The following is a 22,612-nucleotide window of genomic DNA, read 5'->3' on the forward strand; positions in this document are numbered from 1 at the left end:
TTGCCTGTCACAGCTCTGCCAAGAGAATTATCCTTGCATGAAAAGCTCACTTCATTCACCCAGATGAATATTCCTCCTCAAAAAGGAAGGTCCTATTCCTGTGTTATAAAACATATTTCTCATTCCTAAGCCTCTGTGCTTAACCTACAACAGAATGGATAGAGGTGAAGGGGTTCACAGAAGGGTACATTAAAATAAAATAAGAGGTTTGTATTTATGACAGAAAAAATAATTATACATTATGTTTGGCTTCATAAACAATAAATAAAGACCTTGCATTGTTAATATACATAATGAAGACCTATTTCACTGAAAGCCAACAGCTTGTCACAAGTCAGAAAAAAACAACGAGAAGTGGGTGCTGTTAAAACAAGTTGACCAGCCAGCATACCCAAAAACCCACGGTTGCCCAAGCGGCTATAAAAGCCAGTAACTGTGGTGTACCAGAGTGGTGTCCAACTTGCAACTACTTAATAAAATTTTCTCGATAACCCTTCCAACACCTATTAATATTCAGAAGTTTAGCCAGACCAGACGTCACAGTTCTAGGCGCAGGTCTGGCCACAGAAGGATATGTTCTTAAATGGGTGAAAATGGGATCATGACAGAGATGAAAGGTTAGACAGCTTTATAAGAAGACATAAAAAACAACTCGGGGACCAAAAGAAGCTGCAGTACAACACCAACTTGACTAAAGATTGAAGAACAATTATAATAATAATGAAATAAATGAGCACAGCAGTCAAGTGAAAACACCCAGTAAGATGAAGTGGCAGTTGATGATTCCCCATCAATAAGACACTCGGTCAAGAGAATGGCGAGTAGTATAGTACATTTTTTTTTAAAAGGATAATTCTACATCACAGCTACCATTCACCCAGACAAGCAATAATGCTTAAGTACAATAAGTGGTTTGTTCACAGTATGAAAATGATCATCACTGAGAGTGGTGCCATTGTAATTCTTGAAAATCATACGAATGTACACAGGAACCTAAGATGTATGCAGTTTTTATTGAACTACAACTGATACTTATTCAAGTGTCTGATTACTGAAAACTGATACAGAATATGACCCTGTACTAAACCCTGGAAAACACCAATTACAAATTTATAGCCTCATCAAGACACCGCTACTTGTAGTACGTGGAGTAAAAAGTGGATTATACTCCTAAATTATGATACAACAAAACTTGTATAAACTCTATAATCTATCTCAATATAACAACACAATATATTTCCACAGTACTCCATCAGTGTCTAATGCTATCATTTCAGTGGCATATTCTAACTCTTATTCCTTAAATAAAGGTATTACTACTTAGAAATTATATATTTAAGTCTCTGGTGGGTAACAGGTAAACTTGAAGGCTCCTTCATCTATGGCTGTTTTTTATTCCTCTACTGATTTTTGTTTTCCTTTTATACTCATGCGAAATGTGAGCATTAGAAAATAAAATAACCACACTGGACATGCTCCTTTGTGACACAATTTGCAGGGTTGGATCATCGTTATAAAAGTCTGTGAAGGCTGCTTTCCTATTTGTGAGATCCCAATCATTTCATCTTAACAAAAACATAATACCTTCACACTTTTACAGGCTTCCAATCACAAAGTCATGGCTAACTTACCCAGATCAGAGAAACTTTAGTATTTCATAACAATAACAACACTTTTACAAAATCAGGAAGCATGCATTTTGTTTCAATAATGCACAAAATCACAACCAATCATAGTGGGTCTATCTACTGCCATTTATGTTTGCAGTACATAGCAATAAGATACATTTTTAATTTCTCTCAATATGTTGACATGTACATGATTTCCTTTTGCATACTACTTGTCAGAAATTGAAATAAGCAAAATACAAACATGCACATATAATACGACCTTTTTTGTGAAGTAACTAAGTTGGCACTGCATAATTCAACCTAAACTCCACTTTTGACTTCCTTAAAAGAAATTCCTATTCTCAAAGACTAATCAAGAACAAAACACCACTTGACAGTAATGGGTCTCATTTCTAGCTATAAAAGTTGGTTAGATACAAACATGATTTGATAATTTGCTGCTGCTCACTACTGTCCTACCAGGTACTTCCTTCATAATGAAATCAAGTTACTTCAAATACACTATCATTAGTGAGTGTTACATACAGAATTTACCAATAAGTTTCTCTGGTCTAATGGACTAAAACACTTGGGTCCCTCTACAAGAATAGCTTAATCCAGAGGCAAGTATGCTGTAACTTTGCATATGTACAGTATACATATATACATACACAATCATATATACAGCCATTAGTGTATATATTCTAGCAAACAACCAGCCACTATGCACTGGGGGTGGTTGCTAGAATATGCATTTGTATATATATATACAATTACAATTATGTTCTTGCTCAAACCAATGCTTGGGATACAACCTCATTAGTCTTATTAAGTTCCTTTACCTTAATGTAAGCACAGATGAATGTACTAGGAGTTAGTTATGGAACAGTTACAAATTCACCTTATTCCACTTTGGTAATGTAACATAAGGAGGTCAATTCTACAGAAGGTTCACTACCATACTTTAGAATTCATTTAACATCTCACTTTCATCTCTGGGTTTTTTTTAACCTTCCTTTAGTACGAGCGTGATATTCATATAAAAAATAAATTTAAAACTTGAAAAAAAATTTCTTCTTACTTATTCACCTTATTAAAGGTCCACTTTGGTAATGTAACATAATAGGGTCATTTCTACACGGAGGGTCACTACTGTATGTTTTAATTTATACTGTAACTCTCTTCTTCTTCTTCTTTCTTTTCCAGTTATTCTCCTTCACGTGGTACACTGCATTAGAATCTGATACTCATATAAAAAAATAAAGAAATTTAGAACTTGTAAAACTTTTTCCTAGTCCAGTTTGAAATTTCTCCAAAAACAATGTTAAAATGATACATAACCCCAAAAATAAGGAAAGAAAGGAAAAGAAAAGCAAGAAAAAATCCAGTCTTTTCCAATACTATTGTCTTGATAAAGGTTCGGCACCAGTTCCACGTAACCACCACCTGACACAGGAGGGCCATTCCAAGCCTCTGCAACACAAGTGAACTGCTGTACTACAGCATTGTGTCTTCCTAACTATCTTGGGTTGGATCTAGCTGGTGGTGGCTGTCAATTCTTGAGAAGTAGTTAGATAGTCATCCGCTCGTTTGTGGTCACTCAGAGCCTTGATTGTATATTGGTCGTGGGGTAACTCGCTCTTCCTTCTCAGTAATGGCTTTTCCGTATTACGCACCTTTTTCACTTTCTGGAGAAATTTGCAGCATTAAAATCAGTTTTCGCATTCAATTCCTTAAATTAATACTAATACAAAAATATATTTACTGTACTATAAATATCTTATGAACTTGAGTTTATCTACATAGTTTTGAAGCACCTGGTTGCTTCACATTCGTCAATACTTTTATTTTCTCCGCCATGAACACCTCTCTTCATTGTAACTTGTTCCGTCTATAATTTTTCTATGTGCTAATATCTTTCCACTTTTACAGTTGCATGTCGACTAACTTCTACTTGGTCGTCCTTTCAATGCTACTTCTGCTTAAAATCGATTTCTTGTCACACAAAAATCCATTACTAAAACAAAAGAAGAAGGAGAGAAAAAAAAAAAGAGACCGACCGACAAAAGACTGGCATCCGAGCAAAATAAATATCAACTAAAAGAAATAAAAACCTACGAAATGAACCTTACCTCTGCCGCATCCCCACCAATATCTGGATTAAAATCTGAATCACTGTCATCTTGTGGTGAACCCATAGATGATTGGGAATTACAAAGATTATTAGTCTCAGCTGAAAATTTGTCAAACAGAGGGTTTTGTACTGCCAGGTCTTCTATGTGTTGCCATGCTTCCTCCCGTTCTCTCATCTTTTCCTTTTCCCTGCATAAGAGATGACAGATTTAACATGGATATCGTTACAAAATAATAATGCTGCATACTTTGTATCAAATTAATGTAACTGCATATACAATATTACGTGAAAAACAATTTGATTTTCTTTCTAATCACTTGCAGTTTACGTGCTATATTAAAAACCAGCAAATTAATCTTCTATCTACACACACATAATTTTTCCCCTTTAAAACAAGTTTGCTACAAAACCACAGGGCCAGAGCAAGAAACAAAAAATGCTACTTTCAATGACAACTTTTTTTTTTTAATAAAGATTACATCGTTTTTAATGGTATACAGACTGTAACCGTCACTGAAAATCCAGCTATAAAATCACAAAGCCTAAAGAATTTTCCAGGCCTGTATAATCTGCATGAATGGGAATGGGAAATTTTAATGTCCTTATTGAAGGATTACAAGTTTCTTCCATTTGCTGGTACAATGAGCTTCAAAGGGTGTTTTAGTGGACACATTACATCATTTTATATATAAGTACAAATCATGGGGGGCCTTATGATTCTAGAAACAGGACTATGTGATTCCAGTAAAATAAATTAATGCTATATCTATACTTTCATGAATTCATTAGGTGAACCTGAGCCAAAGTGAGAGGGTGAATACCGGTGCATGATAAATCTGTATTAATTGGCCATCTGGATGGGAAGAGGTCAAATGACCATCTGGGTGAGAAGAGATCAAAAGGATTGAAAGATGTTTTTACAGTGTCCCCTCAATCATTTGCATTACTACACCCAAAGTGCACTCCCACAGTGTCCCTGGCTAGCCTACCAAAATAAGCACTAACTTATCCAAAGTAAAAAAGAATGAACATGATATCTCAGCAAGCAAAACGTGTCATTCAAGACCTTTGTCATGGAATCCTAGTCTACCAAAACCCGTGTTCATGTTCAAGTAACTAATACCATCAAACATTAAACATACAAAGGTATTGTATGAAATATATGTGACTATAATATTATTTGTGCACAAATGTCACAAAAAAAATGAAAATGCAATGCCAAATTACCTGTTTGAGACTTCTGGACTTTTGCATTTGCTACATTCCTTTGTTATTTATGCATACACTATAGTGCAGTAATGTCATTACTCAATCATGTGCACTGTCATGTACACAGTGAATAATTTACCCTTGAATACTGATTGAAAAAAAAAACAGTGTATGGCAAAATATCGTAAGCTGAAAATACATTTTAAAACCACTATGCTAACAAATACCATTGCCTAGCGCAGCCTACCATAAACAAGCTTAGAACACTTATGTTATCCTACAGTTGAGTAAAATCATCAACACAAAGCCTACAGCATAATGAGTATTGAATATCTCATGGAATTTATTGAACAATACACTGACAATGAAAACAGAATGGTGGTGTGGTTACCCACCATTAACATACAGATAAAAGCACATTGGGCAAATTTTAACATTTATTTTTTATCCAGTTTTTGTGACCACCATTAAAATTTTTTAAATTTCCAGTGATGTTTTTCCCTTCTGACCATTAATTTTCTCCTTCTGCAGTTTCTTATCATACTCATCCATCTCCAATGCTGCACGACTCAAAAGCACCTTAAAAAGCTATATATATACATGGTATCTGGTATAGAATGACCTTTGCTAGACCTGCAATATTAATAATGCACACTACTCACTTTTGTCTCTCAGCCTTGTACTGCTGTGTGCATTCATCAAAGAGCTTCTGATTCATTTCCATGAAAAGCTTAAGTGCATTGTAAATCAACCCATGTATTGTTCTGAAATAAAAAAGTACAATTATATATAAAAACAAAATTCAAGTGACTGTAGATGTTTTGAAAATCAACAATGCACACATCTTTTAAAGCACCACTGGTGAATCAGCATAAAAATGAGTAAGGTATAATTGTATGTAACATTTCAGTAGGATTATATGCATGCAGGTATACACTACTTACTTATTCCAATGTGACTTGGAGTTTTTATAAAGTGCAGGAAACATAATAGGTAATATGGTTTGGGCATTGTCACTAATTAATGACAATATGTATTCATTATTCCAATAGTAGAGAGCTCGCTCTGCAACCTGGAAATGTAAAAAGCAATGTCCATTACTTAACTGTAACCACATCATCTGATGGTTTTCAATAAAGATGCAACTGTTCTTCAGTGGCATTTGGGTATCTTTGAATTTACATAACAAAAACTAAATACAGTGGACCCTCGGTTCACAAGTGTTCCTGTTCATGAATAGACTTTTTGAACAATTTTTGCACTGGTTCACAAAAGGTGTTTTGGTGTACGAATGCACAAACACCCCTTAGCTTGCAAACACATACACAGTTGTGTTTTGGTGCGAACACAGCAATGGAAAAACAGTGTTCATAAACATTACTTTTTGGGTCTCATTTGCTCTTACTGAGTTATTTTAGCCCTCATCTTGGCTCCTCAAAAAGCAGCTTCCTCCTCTCCTCCTCCACCATCCACCTGTGCCAGAAACTATCTACAACCAAGGTAAAGCAGTGTACATAAACTATTTTACTTAATTTGGTGTTCTTTGTCTAAAATTATGCTTATTTTAATTTCATTCTATATTCTTTGTTACAGAAAAACATTTAAAAAAAAAAAATGTAATGTTTCTGAGGCTAGAACTGGGATTCATTGCATTTACATAATTTCAATGGGAAAAATTTTTCAAGTCACAAACGTGAACATTTCCATTCGAGAACTGAGTCACAGAATGGATTAAGTTCGTGAACCAAGGTTCCACTATATTAAAAAAACATTTTCAATACAACAGTCATTCAGTCTCTTTGGTAGCCATGCCTGTACCTGGAAATGTGGTGAGGAAACACATTTGGCAAGTTGACGAAATAAGGGGACCATCACTTTCACGAATTCGTTAGGCTCAATCACATCCAGTATTTCCTCTAGCTCATTTAGGAACATTACCTGTAAAACCAAACAAGATTAACTATTATTATTATAATTATTATTATTCACAAGAGAAACCCATTCAAATGTAATATTAGCAGTTCAGTACTCCAATTCAATGATGCAAATATCTACACCTGTTAATCCTACAATAAAAAAGTGTATAACACTTTCTCAAAAGAGCAGAGAGAGAGAGAGAGAGAGAGAAGAGAATATTACCTCTTTCGGGCTATGGACTTTTGGCCAGAGCTTGAGCAGCGTAATGATGACAGGTTCCGTCAACGAGGGATCCTTCTCGAGAAATTGAACTACGCAATAGGCCAGTTGAGCATGATACACACTCAGAGACTTAACCTTGTGAAGGGGTAGCAAAACCTTCAAAAGGAACACTTTGTGTTCCTCTTTAAGTGGCAATGCAAACCCATTGATGATACTAAGATGAAAAAAAAAAAAAAGATTAATGTTTAGTACTCCTATACTATTACATATATATAAAAATAAAATTCATTTATATGAAAACCAGGCATAAGTTGAGGATTTACACCCATGAACTTAAAGAAACATCAACAAATGCTCTTTCAGGATATGCTGAGACACTAACACAGTAGTGTTGTTATTCAGAATATTAGACTCACTACATTTCAAACTGCAGTACGTGCTTAGGTTTTTCTTTTTTTAGCCATATGGGATCTGAGCCAAAAAAAGTTTTAAAATCTGGATTGGTGGAAACAATGCTCTATAACAAAGGTAAAATCTTTAATACTATTGTCAAAGTTAATAATTATATGAATGTGCAACAAAATCTCTGTGCAAAAGTGTGAAACTATGGTTTTGTATTTAGTACAAGTACCTAGGATTTAATACAGTACAGTTCTACACAGTTTTGGTAAATTTCCTACTTATCACTCAACAGCTCAATGCAAATTCTTTAGTTTTGCAATGATATTAATACATTAAGAGGGTGCAGCACTTCCCAGTATGGATAATTATTCTCTCATCAAAATAATAAAAATGCTATACCTCTGTTATTAATAAAACTAAATATGTTCAGAACTTCACACACAATCCTTGAGGAGACATATACACCCCTACTTCTCTAAACAATGGGCAAAATAAAAAGTATATTTTTAATTGATTTTTCTGTTTCTATGACCTTCTCTAACAATCTTGAATGGTAACTTATATCAACATAACCCATCTTCTATGAAAATTCTTACCTTCCTAAGATTTCTAACAATTCTGCTACACCATTATGATGCTCAGTCTCATATATGAATCTGAAAATAATTGAAAACACGACTATTAAAATACTTGGCAAATAATTAAATACTTATTACCTACCATCGAAAGACTTGTGAGGACATAGTAAAGAGCCACAAAATTCTGAAATAATTCTTGCTAAGAGTAACTTTTGACTGGTCAAATTTTGTTATAGCAAACTGCATACAAACATTACATTACAGACATGAACATAAAACTTTCCAAACTACAAGGTTACAACTATGAACGTGAAAATTCCTCCAACACCTAGAGGAACAAAACTTACTTGTAAAATATATTGTTAATTTGTTTTCGGATAAACGCTCTCAGGCCTAAAAACTTGCCGTATATTCTATGTAAGGTGGTCTTCAGAAAATCTCTCTCTCTAGGATCCTCGGAATCAAACAGTTCTAATAGCTGAAACAAGAGTAAAATTCAGTATTTTGCAGTTAAGAGAATTGGCATTTCTAAGGTTCTTCAACTCTTAATTTATTAAACACACCAAGAATAGGCTCTAGTAACTTTTCTCTAACTTTCACTAACTGACGCAAAAGGGGTATGGAGATTTTTCTGTATTGCAAATACACTGTAGTAATATGCTTAAGCTTATACTTAGATGCTGTACAATTTTAACCTAACCTTACCTAGCCTATACAAGCACACAATAAAATCTACTGATTCCACAGAGGAAAAATCTTGAAACACTGCAGTTGAGAACAAATTCAGTAATTATATTTTTCCTTTCAAATACGCTCAAAAATTATGTGTTCTGAACAAGCAAAATGCCTCACTCAGGAGAGGTTAACTTTTTCACATTTCAGTATATGAATTAGACATTCACAATCAAGGTGGTCTGTACCACCAAACACAAGTGATCCAAGGGTAATGTTGGTATGTACTTGTGTGTATTAAAAAGAATCTCTCTCTCTTTTACCCTACCTACCGAAGCTGAATACAATCGCTGTGACGCTTGAGATAACAACAAAATAAGCGCCCATCATCCAAACGAACCCCACCCCATCCCACCAAACTGTTCCCTTTCCCTTCATTCATTCAGTCTTAAACTCTTTCCCCAACCTAAATTCCTCCTCCTCCCCTTCTTCACGTATCCTGAGGCCTAGAAGTACTCCATGGACCCTTCACACACCCTTCCAAGAGCATGAGGTTTGACTCTTAAAAGGACAGGGTACTAATGGCGGATGCATGCCATGATGGAAGATCTGAACTCGTTAACACTATGCTAATGCAGTAAAAATCTTAACATTTTACTGTGAATATCCTCCATCCATTTGTTGATTACAAATAAGCCCCCTCTTTACTCACCATTTCCCTTCTGCCTTGTGTATTATTTTACTCCAAGTTTTACAGCAATAATATCCCTTAGTAAAACTTCAATAATACTGAGGTTATCAGTATACTGTACTCTTCTTCTTCTTCTTCGTTTAACATGCTTTTTCCCATTTTTTATATGGGGTAAGCACGATGCCTTCTTTTGAAGGACTTTTGATTTGGCGTTGGGGTAGGCCACAGCCTCGATTGGCTGCCCTGCCTGACATCGCTTAGACCCCGGTAGCATGTGCATATGTATCGTGCCAAATCCCCAGCTCCCTTTCTTCCAGCAGCGAAGAGACGTGAGCGGTTTAGGCCGACAGTTCGTGACATGTAAGGCGTCTGTTATGTTTTTAGATGATGATGGAGTGGCTTTGTTTGTGTGTGTATTAGTCTGTAACACCCATTTGCTTTCAGCAAACCTATCCATTGATTACAAACATAATCCTGGGGTGTCTACAAGGATAGCAAAGTATCTGCCCTTCTGATGGGCTGGCTGCAGATTTGAACCCGCGACACAGACTTCTTATGAAGTCCGAGTCTGCTGCTCTATCGAATGAGCCATCGAGGCTCCCAGTATACTGTATTGTATATAGAATATTCAATACAAAAGGAATCTTTTGCTTTTGCAAATGAAATTTGAGCCATTATTTTTTCCCCATGTTAAAAATTCTAACCACAGCATACAATAGGGTTACAACAAGAAATGCACTTATTCTACTACCTATTCCTTCTGTATTTTTATAATACTGGTAATGCGGATCAAGGTTTTTTACGAGATTCTGGGGGATTTTTTCAACTTACATAAGGGATGCAGGGTCTTATTCCTTAATTGGAGGAGTCACTGTATATAGTTTGAATATGAACTACCAGTACATATACACTGAGAACCTACTGCTGAGCACAGAGTTCCTAAACTAACTATGATTTACAGAATAATCTGCTGAAGTCAGGGAGCAGAACCTATCACTCCCACAAATGGGGAACTATCTGTACACACAAAGCACAATAAAGGAAATAATTGGGGAATTACTATACATAACCACTGTATAAAGATAATTTATTATTTTGGATTTTGTTTTTTGCTTGCAGTTATTAAATCCTTAACTTCACATGTCTAGAAAGGGATTACAAAGTTAATCTGTAATTTTGATTAATTTTGATTACACAAAAATCACAAATTTACACCAAGATATGTAATTCATAACAACAAACAATTTTAACCTTAACTTGTTACATAAGATGAATGCTGAATACTTCAGTCCAAAAATTACATGGATACCTTAATTACCAGCGTAAAAGCAGCTCTGACCTCGAAGACACACCCCAATTTTGACTAAAAATTTCTTTGTGCAATACAACACACAAAAATAAGGCCACACAACTTGCACAAGTTGACAGTTGTCTTTTCGTTGGTGGGCTGCATGCAATCGAACTACAGTACAGTATCTAAATGCACAGAAGTACAGTGGCTTCAACTAATACAGCATATTGATTACTGTAGTTTTTCAGTTTATCTAAAAATACTGTTTTTTTCAAGTTGTGGTGTCCACATTTTTCTACTCCAACAGTCTCACTGAGTGCAAACAAACAGAGCTACATCAAGTGCATTATTTTAAGAATTTGATAGTACTATATGTAGGCTTATGCAGCAATCATTTTTAATCTTTGACAAAGGAGAACACTAAGCACTGCAAAAAGAAATACTAGAATAACATTTCATTGCACAGTTAGACTTTGTAAAAACTGCACAAGTTCAGGGTCATTTGAGAAGTGAACATATCGGTAATAATGACTTACAAAATTCAAGTTTTACTTGTCCACTGACTCATCTACCATAGTCTGCTGATATGGGAACAAATCTTTGTGATTACTTTTATTTTTTTTAATGATACTTTTGTTTACTTACTATTTCAACTCACTATACTGTAATACATACACTTCACTTGGAGGTCATAAAAAAAAAAAGTTTTGATTACTGCCTAGCAAAGATAACTTTCCTCTGGGGTTAGGATAGGCCAATGCAAAATGTAACCTTTGTTCTACGATGTGCAGTAAGTTTGTGAGACTTCTTATTTCAGTTGAACAAAAAAGCATCTTTGACAGCAGGGAACATGTTAACTTACAAAAGGCAACAAATGACTAACCCCTGAACAATGAAAGTGTTAAGTGGCTCTGGAAAATACACTGGCAACTAAAAGGCTGCTTAATTCAGAATATTATTCCTTTACTAAATGTCATATACTATAGGGCAGCCACTCGACCCTGACAACAACACAAGATTGATATGACTGAAAACCCAAAAAAAGTAGCATTCATGACTGAGGATAAAAACTTACCTGCAGTACAAATTTCTGATCTATGTACCGTTTAGCAATGGCAGGCTGGAAATCTGGACTTTCAAGAAAACGTAAATAAAACTCGTACACTAGTTGTAGGTGTGGCCAAGCAGCTTCCAAAGTAGGCTCGTCTTCTTCTGGGTCAAACTCTGCTCCTACGGAAATGTCAAACCGTCATAGGAGACTTTCCATTTCATAATTTTACTGAACAGCAGATACTTTTATAACTTGAGGTGAGAGAAACAAAAGAACATAAAATATATACACATGCAAGCACACACACATGCACACAGCTTCCCCTACTAAAGGATCCATTTTCTAAAGATGGCTATGCTCCTCACTCTCACATTTTCTTTGACTCACCACTATGATAATGGACAGCAGATTCACATTTGTTTGCTAGTTAAAATACTTTTTCCCTTAATCTTATTAGGCTTTAGTATCAAGGCTTAAAATTCTCAACAGAATTTGAGCAACAACCTTGTTGTCAGCTCTCTCTTGCTTAAAATTTGGCTTCTAACACTAGTTTTTCTCTATCTAAAGCTCTTGCTCTTCATTACAATTCTCTTACAGAAAAATCTGTCTGAATCAACAGCATACTGCCATTTTTGAGGTTTTACTGTACAGCTTCTTAAATTATCTCAGTATCTCTTCTGTTACAAGATCAATTTCTTAACTTTTACTCTATTATATACTTTGTCCATCCTTAGCTTGTGTCACTATTATGAATATATTCTTTCCCCTGTGTTGTGTTCCATGCAAGCTCCCTTTTAGTCACCCTCCTCTTCTCCCTCTGTACATACACCTCTTTCTTCTTTTTCCCCACATGATCTCTAGTAAGAAGCTTGATGGAGCTCTTCTCTTCAACAGACCTTTGGTTAATCCTGAACCCACCACCATGTGTTTCTATATCCAATCCCCAGTAAAACTCAACATACTGGTTCTGCTGGCTTTTGTATTATTTTAATCATTTCTACTGACACTTAAATGCTACAATTGCTGACACTTTTTTTGACATTTAGTAGCAGATGTTCATTCACTCAAGGCTAATTTTATGGCTGTTAGCCAGGCAATACATTTTCAAAGGATAAAACTATGTAGTAAATTTGACAAATATCTTATTCAATCATATTAATAACAAAGTGATAAAATGACACAAGAGGAAATGTGTTAAAAATTAAAAGTCTACTTTAAAACCAACAATTTTTGTTCTCGCCAACATCAAAATAAAAATCCAACCAAGAGAACAGTGGCCAAGTGACCAAAATGTGGTGTGACATATTTCCAAAGGTGTGCTCCCAACTCAAGTGTCTTTGATCATTATATCCAGTTTATTTTTTGGGGGGCTAACTGGGAAAAAAGGATAGTGGGATTTGGGAACAAACTAACACAATCAAATATCATAATGGATAAGTCAAGAGCTAGCAGTTTTTATCACTTAAAAGAGTACAATCTGAAATATAACCTTTTAATACATTCACTGAAAACACTCATTCAGGTAACCCAAACTATCTTCACAATTCTCACTCTCCAGATTTGATAGGGATACTGACACAAACCCAATCTTCCGTCTTCTTTTCTCTCAGCGAGTGCTTAAGGGACATTTTTCTCACTGTTAGAACTTATGCTGTCAAGTGCAAGCTCTGTGAAATACAATGTTTTTTGCCATTCCATGTGCAAATAAAAAAAAGTGAATTTCTCCGCTATGAACTCAGACCATATTACAAATGACAAGCCTCAAACACACAAATAAGTCTACAAAAAAAAAAAAAAAAAAACCTTAATGCATTTTAAAAGGTCACGTTTCATCAATAATAACCTGTGATACAGTCTGCCTGTAACATACTTTATGACAATAGGCAAATTAAGGCAACTTAATAAATGTGACAATATAATAACAATTCTTAGTTTCAAACTTTTGAGGAAAAATTAAGTGATGGGTTTGACCATCTGGCAATACAAGAGACAAACGCTCCCATCTTGAAAATCGGGCAAGATAAGCATGTCAATTGACATAACATTCCTATCAGAGAGTACACTGGACAATTCTCACAGCAAAATGACCAAAACCCCCAAATTTTGTTGTATTTTTAAAGTATTCTAACATTCCTGCAACAGGTTTTTAGGTCAGCATCAAACAGTGATTTATGCTTTGTACATACAAAAGCCCTTTTTAAATGATACTTGTGGCCATCAACATTACCCCATATCAATCAAAGTACTGCTAAAAGTACAATGCCAAAGACTTGAACAAAATACAGAAAAGTAAAAGTTACATTTCCCACCAAGATCAATGACCATACCTGACGGATTAGTAGAAGGTGGCAGCGTTCTAAACAAATTAACAGCAAACATATTCACCACCTCTGGGTAGATAGGCTCTGTAATGACTTGCCGCTGAGTTGTTACGTACTCTACCATCTCATTTAAGGCTGCCCGTTTCACTTCTTTCCACTTCAAATCACTCAATGGGTCCGTAACAAAGTCAAACAAGACCCCACACTGTCGAATCTTTTGTATGAAAAGTTCTTCTCTCTCATTTGGCTGGGCATCTACAAGAAACAACAAAATTAAGAAATTGTTTTCGAGCAAGTTTTGTACTGTTTAGTGAGCAAAGGTTTGACGAAGTTTTGCCAGTCATCAATACAACGTATGTCCACAACTAAACTTTCAACGTGACTAGTTTCTTAAGGAGCCAATGAGTATTTTTAACCCCCGACTTACCCCGTAACGATGGCAATTTTTGCAACTCCCTATTCTTCGGAACGTTGAAGCGCGAAGACGACTGCCGCTTGTCCTTCTTGATGAGCGGTGCCCCAGGACTAAACTTTATTTTATTAATCTGTGTAGGAGGAGGAAGACCATCCTTAGCAGTGGATGTGATGCCTAAAGGACCTTCATTACCACCAATAATGTGGTGGGGCTGTTGGGCCGAGTCCTTGTTACTTTCCTGATTTTGCTGCTGCTGTGGAGGCTGAGCTGGCTGCTGCTGCTGCTGCTGCTGCTGCTGCTGCTGCTGCTGCTGCTCCTGTTGCTGCTGAGCATAAGGTAATATGGTGGAAGTGATGTTGGTGAATGTAACGGTAGTGGAGACAGGAGTACAGCGGCAAGTTGTTGTAGTTGTGGTGGTTGTAGTTACCAGCAGCGGAGCCACGCACGCACAACACCAAGCAACACACACAGAGAAAGATCAGCGGTTAGTTTTAGTAGAAGAAACGACAACACGGCAACTACTTTCTAGAAAGATTCACAACAAATTCTATTCCAGTCCATCATGGGTTTGGTGATGGCATCTGAGTAAGAAGAGATCAGAAGAACAGGGTCGACCATACCGAACAGTGGCTGATGGACCATTTCAGGCTTTGCGTTGGAGAGGCCATTTCAAAACCGTAAGAATTAATTTTGAGTCAAACCTGTTCCTAAGATTCTCAAGCTAGTGGTATGCCAAGATACTCAAGATAAAAAAAAAAAAAAAAAAAAAAAAAAAAAAATCAGAAATAAACAAGACCCTTACAACTCTTGACAAAGGTCTCCAGATTCTTGTGCATACCACCATATGCAATAAAAATCATGCTTCTTCTACTAACAGCAGCTAAAGTAATAAAAACAACTAGAGAACTGATAATAAATTAATTTACTACAAACTAAAAGTATAAATACATCTAAACTCTATTTAAAAAAAAGCTCATTCAAACTATTACTACTACAGTAAATAAAATATAAACATTACTACACAACAGAGCATCCTTCCATTGATAAGTTCAATGAAACATTGTAAAATATTGATGCAATTAACCATCCACATACACACATATATGCCTATACACATTCAATATATAGAATTTGGTTATGTTTATCACAACAAGCCTTGAATCCTAGAGGGATAAATGAAGGGGCTACTGCTTCCAGTTTGGAACTGGAAGCAACGCACGTGAGATTCTAGTGACGTTCAAGCGTGTTATTCTTCGCAGGATACCAAAGGCACCCATGACTGCTTAGATGCCTTTGAATGACAAGATGCCAGTGCAGGTATCTTGATTACAGGCAGAAATCTCAACATCTTTAGGGAAAGTTTAAAAAAGATCAAGCTCCCAAAGCACGCTGACGTAGGTGCTAATAATGTGTCTGTCGAGGAATTATACAAAGTACCTTACAAAAATCATCCCTTTAAAAAAAATACACATGTAAAGTGAGCACATACAATGGTAATCTGCAAACTTTTGGTTGCAACAAAATTATGAGCTTTCTTAAACCAGGTGAGAGATTTTTATACAAATCATGTTTATGCTACATAAGACAAAAATATAGCTTTAATATAAACTCCTTTTATCAAGTACAACATGATGGAAATTACTGAATAAAGTACAGCATGTTTACATGAAAATGTTAGGTTTTATTGGACTAAGGAACAACGGTGATTCCATAGAAAAATGGACTGTGTACAGAGTAATACTCCCTATGATACACATTTTACAGAACTAAACTTTGAACTTTGGTTAAATAAACAGCCACTTAATCCTGGCATGCATTAATAGCTATATATGCTAATACTTTACACAATTTCAAATGGGACCAACTATTTTTAACATATATAAGGCATAACGAGGTGAAGAACATGGTCCCCACACAAGATAATTAAGAAAACGTGACTTCTGATCTTCAACCATACTCCCAGTGAGCTGCATTTTAGGAAAAATTAGCGTTGACTCATTCTACGAGGTCGGTTCATGAGAAATCTACTCATTACCTTTCAAAACAGCACTAAAGCACATTGCTATACTTTACTTTTCAGGTGTTCACAACAGTCTAATCCTGCTAAGCTATCAACTTCCTGAAGTTTATTACACACCTATTTTCTCTCTCCTAAGAGGAACAAATCCTGAAGGCAAGCCCTGGCTTGGTTAAACAATCCCTTCATAAATTTCAATATGTGTGTGTGTGTGTGTTTGTATATACATGTATAAGTATACACCTCACATGATCTTCCCATTGTTCCAACTATTGTGTGTCCTGAGCAAAGCAGACACATCTTTTGCCACCACTCCTCAAGAGAACTTATCAAGTCTTTGAAAGATGAGAAGACGTGTATTACACACCACCATATCCAAACAAATAAATAAAAGCACAACATAAACATGCTGATGCTATTTGTCGATGACAAATATCTCCATCTAAGAAAGCATGAACATTTTTGTTTGGTATTTTACATAACACTGATCCGGAAAATACTGTTGAAAAGGAAGACTGCTTCATGTCGAATCCTTTTAGGTTTGTGTTGTGTGTATTTCACATTTAGCACTTACAATAATCCTCTCTGTGAATTATCAAGTTGTTATTTTAACAAACAGTTTGATTTGCAAATAATACAGAGGACGCGACTCTCACAAAATGATTTTATTAAATCTTTTTGTTATTCTATAACTGGTTCAACATTACACAAACAAAATGGAAAGTCAAAGATTGAGAACCAAATTCTTTGTAATTTTACATCATAAGATTCTAAAAGGGTTAACATGAACAGTTTAACACACAAACATTAGTAACTTGAGAAGCCAATCTTGTATTTCAAGAAAAGCACTTCCCACTGTCCTATGAGATTCAATTCAACTCTGATTGCCATATTTCAAAGCCATATTTCATCCCCAATTTTCATCACACTCACAATAAGCACTACAATATCTACCCAACACTAGGCTAACCCCTCACAATTACCCAATTCTGTCAACGTAATAACAAACTTTGTAAAATTAAAATTTGCCTGTTTAAGTTCAATTCACTTGGCCTTTGAACCATTACAGGTATTTCTTTAATAGAAAAAGGTTCCTTAAGGTAAGAATTCCACTGAAATCCTAAAAATAACCTTAAACTCTTGACAACATTATCAGGCTGACAAATTAGTAGAGCCCAAACATCAAGTCAAACAACAGACATAAACTTATGTACTTTATTCTTATTGAATTGCAGTTTTACAGAGCTGACTGCATCAACTCTGAAAATTCTCGTCTAACCTAACATCCAATTTCTTCTACCTTCATCTTACTTCTAGTTTCTCATCTTAGGAACAAATAGCCTCAAACAGTCCACAAATGTAACTCAACGCATCTTGCTACACTACTTCAATAAAAAAAGGCAAAAAAAAAAAAAAATTTTATCACTTCAATACACAGTTCTATATCTATTTAGTTTTGCCAATTTATGCAGATTTTAGAAAATCAAATACTGTCTTAGATTCCAGTAAATATCAACATGGCATATGGCATAACATTTCTAATTTGTTCAGGAAGAACCAATTAGAATTGCAAGGTTTCTTAGAACTGCTGTAATACATACAATGTTTATAATACAAATACTATACTGTGGTATTATACAGACAAGAGAATGTCTGTAATTCTTCAGGTATGTCCCAGGCCAGCCTTAAACCTTCATCTGCAGTGCACATTATTTTCTAAACCATGATAAAATGTGTACTATGGACCTCTGCTAAGCATCAAAAGAAACTGAAAAGAACTTTGATGATATGCAGTTTGTAATGTCACAGAAAGCAAACATCAACAATGTGCTCATGTCTGATTTTAAACACTTGCAACTGCAAAAGATAACCCCCCCTTTCAGCAGGTGTTACAACCTTATTCTCTAACAGCAATCAAGCTACTATATGGCAATTCAAGTAACAGCTACATTTCTTCCTTTAATTCCTCAGCTGATCAATACTTCAATATGAGGGAATAGAAAATAAACAAGATACATCTAAATTCAGGTGTCAGCAGAAAGCACGATTTTGCTCCTCACCTGAACATCTGGAGATTTTTGTAGTACTGTATATATACAGTGTTGTCACCTCATGCAAAGTGACTTTATATATAACAAGAAGTAGGCTGCAACAGTGCAAAAGTTACAGGACATCCATACAGGAAGTACCAACTTATTGGACAGACAACCACTGATTCAACTAAGTCAAGATCAATGAAGCAAGAAATTCGCCACATATGAAAAAGCATACAATTCTGCACACATTTAGGGAGCTGCTAAAATTTATCAGATGCAGCAGCCAAAGGAAAAACCTTGTCAAGCCACAATTTACTTCTGATCCCAAAATAATATTTGAGTTGGTTTCTTTACAAATTTTCTCAGTTACTGGGAAGGTGAAAGAATAACAAATAGAATGTAAACTGGTTTAATTTTGTCTACTAAAATCTGCAATCATCCAGACTACTTTTAACAGCATTATAATATATAAAACAAAATTAAGAATGAGCTCAGTAAGATGTCTGTTAAGAAAAGAATGGTAAATTGCAAAAACCACTAATACCATTATTGAAATAAAAAAGCAGAGACAAACTGAATGCCATTCATAAACAAAAGGAAGGGCAGGGGGGAAAGAGACCCAGAACGGAACCACTCAAGGTAAACATGGCACTGTTAACTAAAACAAACTGGCGAGGAAGTGGAACTGGTAAGAGTTTACAGGAAGAGAGAAGCCTTACGCAGGGAATTCAGCCTTCTACTAAAACAATCCAAATGTTTCTGAGATACTCAGAGCAATGACATCAGCCCCCCAAATAGTCTTGAGAAAACATGACCCCACACACACACATGAAAAGTCGGTGAGATTTACTGTAAAGTGCTTTATGATGATGAAGGCCTGTTCCTTATGTCCTTCACCTCAGTGGGATGAAGTCTACAGACTCTGGCCAGATGGAAGTACAGTACTGTACCTCATTCCACTGAGGCAAAATGAGACCCTGGTCTTAAATCAGAAAAACCACAGTAACATTATTGAAAAATTTCCCAAGTACCATTTCTCACAGCAATTTCTGAGTCCGATATAAAACAGGCATTGCAAATATAATCCCATATGAAGAAGTCCAATCACCAAATACATGTACTCACTTCCATATCTGATAGCCAGCCATGACTCAAGTTTCTTGGCAACACTGGTCGCTTTCTATCATGTACAAGGTGGTACAAAGTCTCTGAAAGTTTTGCGAGCAAGTTATGACTGCCTACCAGCCATTGCCTGTACTGAGTATCAAAGGCTTTGAGTTGTTCCAGCATATTACAGACCTTAAACAGATAAAACTTTGTCTGAAATCTTTTTGAATGGAAGCTGTTGGGTCAGTGCAGCAACTGATTTGATAGAGGATTTCTAACCTCACTGGACCTAAGGACATGGGGTTCCTGTTATTCTGCTAGAGCCAGAGATCCTGATGTTGAAAAATGCTTCAATCAAGGCCTAAAGAGCTCACCTGCTAAACCTTCAAGCTAAGGATCACTAGCTGATGGAGAAATAACCAAGTTAATGCTTGCTTTCCTAAGCTTCACTGAAGGATCTGTCCCACCACTGAGGCATACAAAATTCATGATAACTACTCTTTGGTAGGTCTTAACTGGAGCTCACTGCCATTCTTTCAGGGGGTGCATGAAAATTCGATTTGACTGCAGCAGAAAGCCCAGTACTGTTGAAGTGAAGATAAAGATCACACGTTTTCTGCCTCATCTTTATCATCATGATATCAACCCTCATATTTCTGGCCCAATGGAGTACAGTACCTCCAAGGGATCAGTCTTCAACCATGCTGTAAGTGACTGGCCATCCACCTCTGGGTTTCCTTGGGTAGAAAACACTGTTTTACCTATACAACGAAGTGCCTATCATTACAGACTCTAACTGACTTGGCAATCCATGACCCTCAGGATGGCAGACATTTCAATCCTTTTCCCTCCAGGTCATCTTAAGGGGGTACTAGCTACTTTGGGATAAAAAATCACTAAAAAAACTATAGCGAATTAAGGGTTGAAACACTCATATATAAATACTAAAGTTATTGTTTTTTGTAAGTTTAAAATGTCCCAAGTTATGACATCATATAGTGATGATGTCATAACATTATATTTACCATTTTCATTGTAGCTCGAAAGTGTCAAAATGCTTGGTCATAAAAAGTTTTCCTTGATTATCTGCATGCTTTACAGTATGGATAGTGTGGCCACGTTATTATGCAAGCCCAAATGACATCATAAAATATTCAATTACAGAACATTTTTATTCATTTTCTTTTTATATTTAGAGAACCTGAGTGTGACCATTCAATTGCCTAAGAAGTACTACCAACAAAATGGCAAAATTTCAATAAAATAGAACACATACTGGATTTTCTACGAATATCTGATTGTATAACAATAACTTTTGAGATAATGGTCCCTAAACTCTAAAGGGACTTGATGGGGCTGGGTATGGAGTGAATCGCAGAGCGATATGCTTATCCTTTGTCGTTCTGAGGATAAATGAAGTTTCATTTACTGTGTAACTGCCTGTAACCCTACAATCGTCACCATGACAACTAGAGTTGCCAGAAAAGCCAATTCCATACAGTGATCACTTATTTTTACCGGGTAATATGAGCCTTATGGTTGAGTACATAGGAAAAGTTTTCACTTGGCAGCAGGTCAGCTGCACCTTACACCCTCAGAGCCCAACAGCCGACAAACTCATCTGCATTGTTTGCCATGTGTCGTAATGGATTCTTGAATCTTTAGGAAGAACTTTAGCTGTTTTTAAAGTTGCAATTTTTTTTACCCCAAAGTAGCTGGTCCCCCCTCAAGCATTTTTCATGATTGATACTTTTCTCCATCCTAATCTCCAATTCAAGGAATACTTGATTAATGAGGTTTTAATACAATTCAATGTAATCATATGGTAGTGTCCTCTTCTGGAGCTTGACCAGTACAAGTTGGTGCAACGGGGCTCTGCTGAACAGACGATACGCAATACATGATTAACAGGTTTGTATAAAAAGCACGTTTTGAGCTATAAAAACATTCTTTCATTAAACTGACATGCAATTAATAATAAACATTTTCTTAGCAAATGCATTCCTTGTGGCCGACTTATATTTATTCCACAACATCTTATCATTCACACACATAAACCATGGAGAAATAGAGATGAATAAAGAATTTCAAAGCTAATATTTTTTTGCAATGTCTCGTGTCCTCTAATTACTTAGTACTCTCAAGCAAAAAATATTTCTCCATATTATGACATCCATATTCATCCACCTTTACAAACATGCACAAACATCCCTTGTGTATACATGAATAGAGATATCAATACTGAATATGCAATAATGGCTATTCTAGAAAGTGAAAAAATATCTTAATTTTCCTTCTATCTTTGTATTGTAACTCTGGCCAACACAATTATCAGATTTCTATTCTGCACCCAATAAAACCAAATTTAAAGGCTTTTTGGAACTCTGAGCACAGAAAAGCTCAATTTTATCAGGGTGAAATGTAATGTAATAAGCACAGAGAATCTTTTAAATTCATTCCTGTCCATAATTCCCGTATATATAAAACATCCCTGAAACCGACATTACAGAGAAAATAAATGCATGCTATATAACTTTACGCCTGACATAACAAAATGCAACACTTTTTGCACAAGTAAATTGCCATTTAAGGCTTTAGTTAACCTGAATTTTCAAAATCGGCAGTTCTCGGAAAAAGCCAGAGACAGAACTACTCGGTGTTTTAAGTGATATGAAACAACTTCTTCGACACAACAGTGAAATAAGTCAAAACCCTCTGGCAAAAAGGTTACACAGCAATAATGTCAAACCTAAACAAGACATCAAGATGGCAATGTTTCTGAACAGCTCATACATCAACCAGGCTACTACAAAATTCAAAGCTTGAGCAATTAAAACAAAAATGAAAAGGAAGAAGACAAGATGCCAGCTACTTTCTACTGATCGGAAGTAAAATTTCCATGGAGGAAGGAAGGAAGTCATGATGAATGAGTGAATGGT

General features: G+C 35.7%; 1 protein-coding gene across 15 annotated transcripts in view; it reads right to left on the reverse strand.

Annotated features, from left to right (window-relative positions):
* Positions 1-2,804: 2,804 nt before the first annotated feature.
* LOC136840654 (serine/threonine-protein phosphatase 2A 56 kDa regulatory subunit delta isoform-like) overlaps positions 2,805-22,612 on the reverse strand; it is a 44,283-nt gene continuing 24,475 nt past the window's right edge. For 2 of the 15 annotated variants that reach the window (XM_067107357.1, XM_067107354.1), the window contains exons 3-13: positions 14,526-14,835; positions 14,105-14,353; positions 11,802-11,950; positions 8,420-8,550; positions 8,091-8,150; positions 7,093-7,306; positions 6,772-6,891; positions 5,898-6,025; positions 5,616-5,717; positions 3,743-3,932; positions 2,805-3,298 (exon numbers count right to left, since the gene is read on the reverse strand). In XM_067107357.1, coding sequence (XP_066963458.1) covers positions 3,146-3,298; positions 3,743-3,932; positions 5,616-5,717; positions 5,898-6,025; positions 6,772-6,891; positions 7,093-7,306; positions 8,091-8,150; positions 8,420-8,550; positions 11,802-11,950; positions 14,105-14,353; positions 14,526-14,835 — 1,806 coding nt within the window. In that variant the 3' untranslated portion in view covers positions 2,805-3,145. Of the gene's footprint in view, positions 3,299-3,742; positions 3,933-5,615; positions 5,718-5,897; positions 6,026-6,771; positions 6,892-7,092; positions 7,307-8,090; positions 8,151-8,419; positions 8,551-11,801; positions 11,957-14,104; positions 14,354-14,525; positions 14,839-22,612 lie in introns of all 15 variants that reach the window. The other 13 variants (XM_067107363.1, XM_067107361.1, XM_067107362.1 and 10 more) reach the window with 7 other exon arrangements.

This window comes from Macrobrachium rosenbergii, chromosome 8, assembly GCF_040412425.1.
Source record: "Macrobrachium rosenbergii isolate ZJJX-2024 chromosome 8, ASM4041242v1, whole genome shotgun sequence".
In the NCBI taxonomy this organism is placed as follows: Eukaryota; Metazoa; Arthropoda; class Malacostraca; order Decapoda; family Palaemonidae; genus Macrobrachium; species Macrobrachium rosenbergii.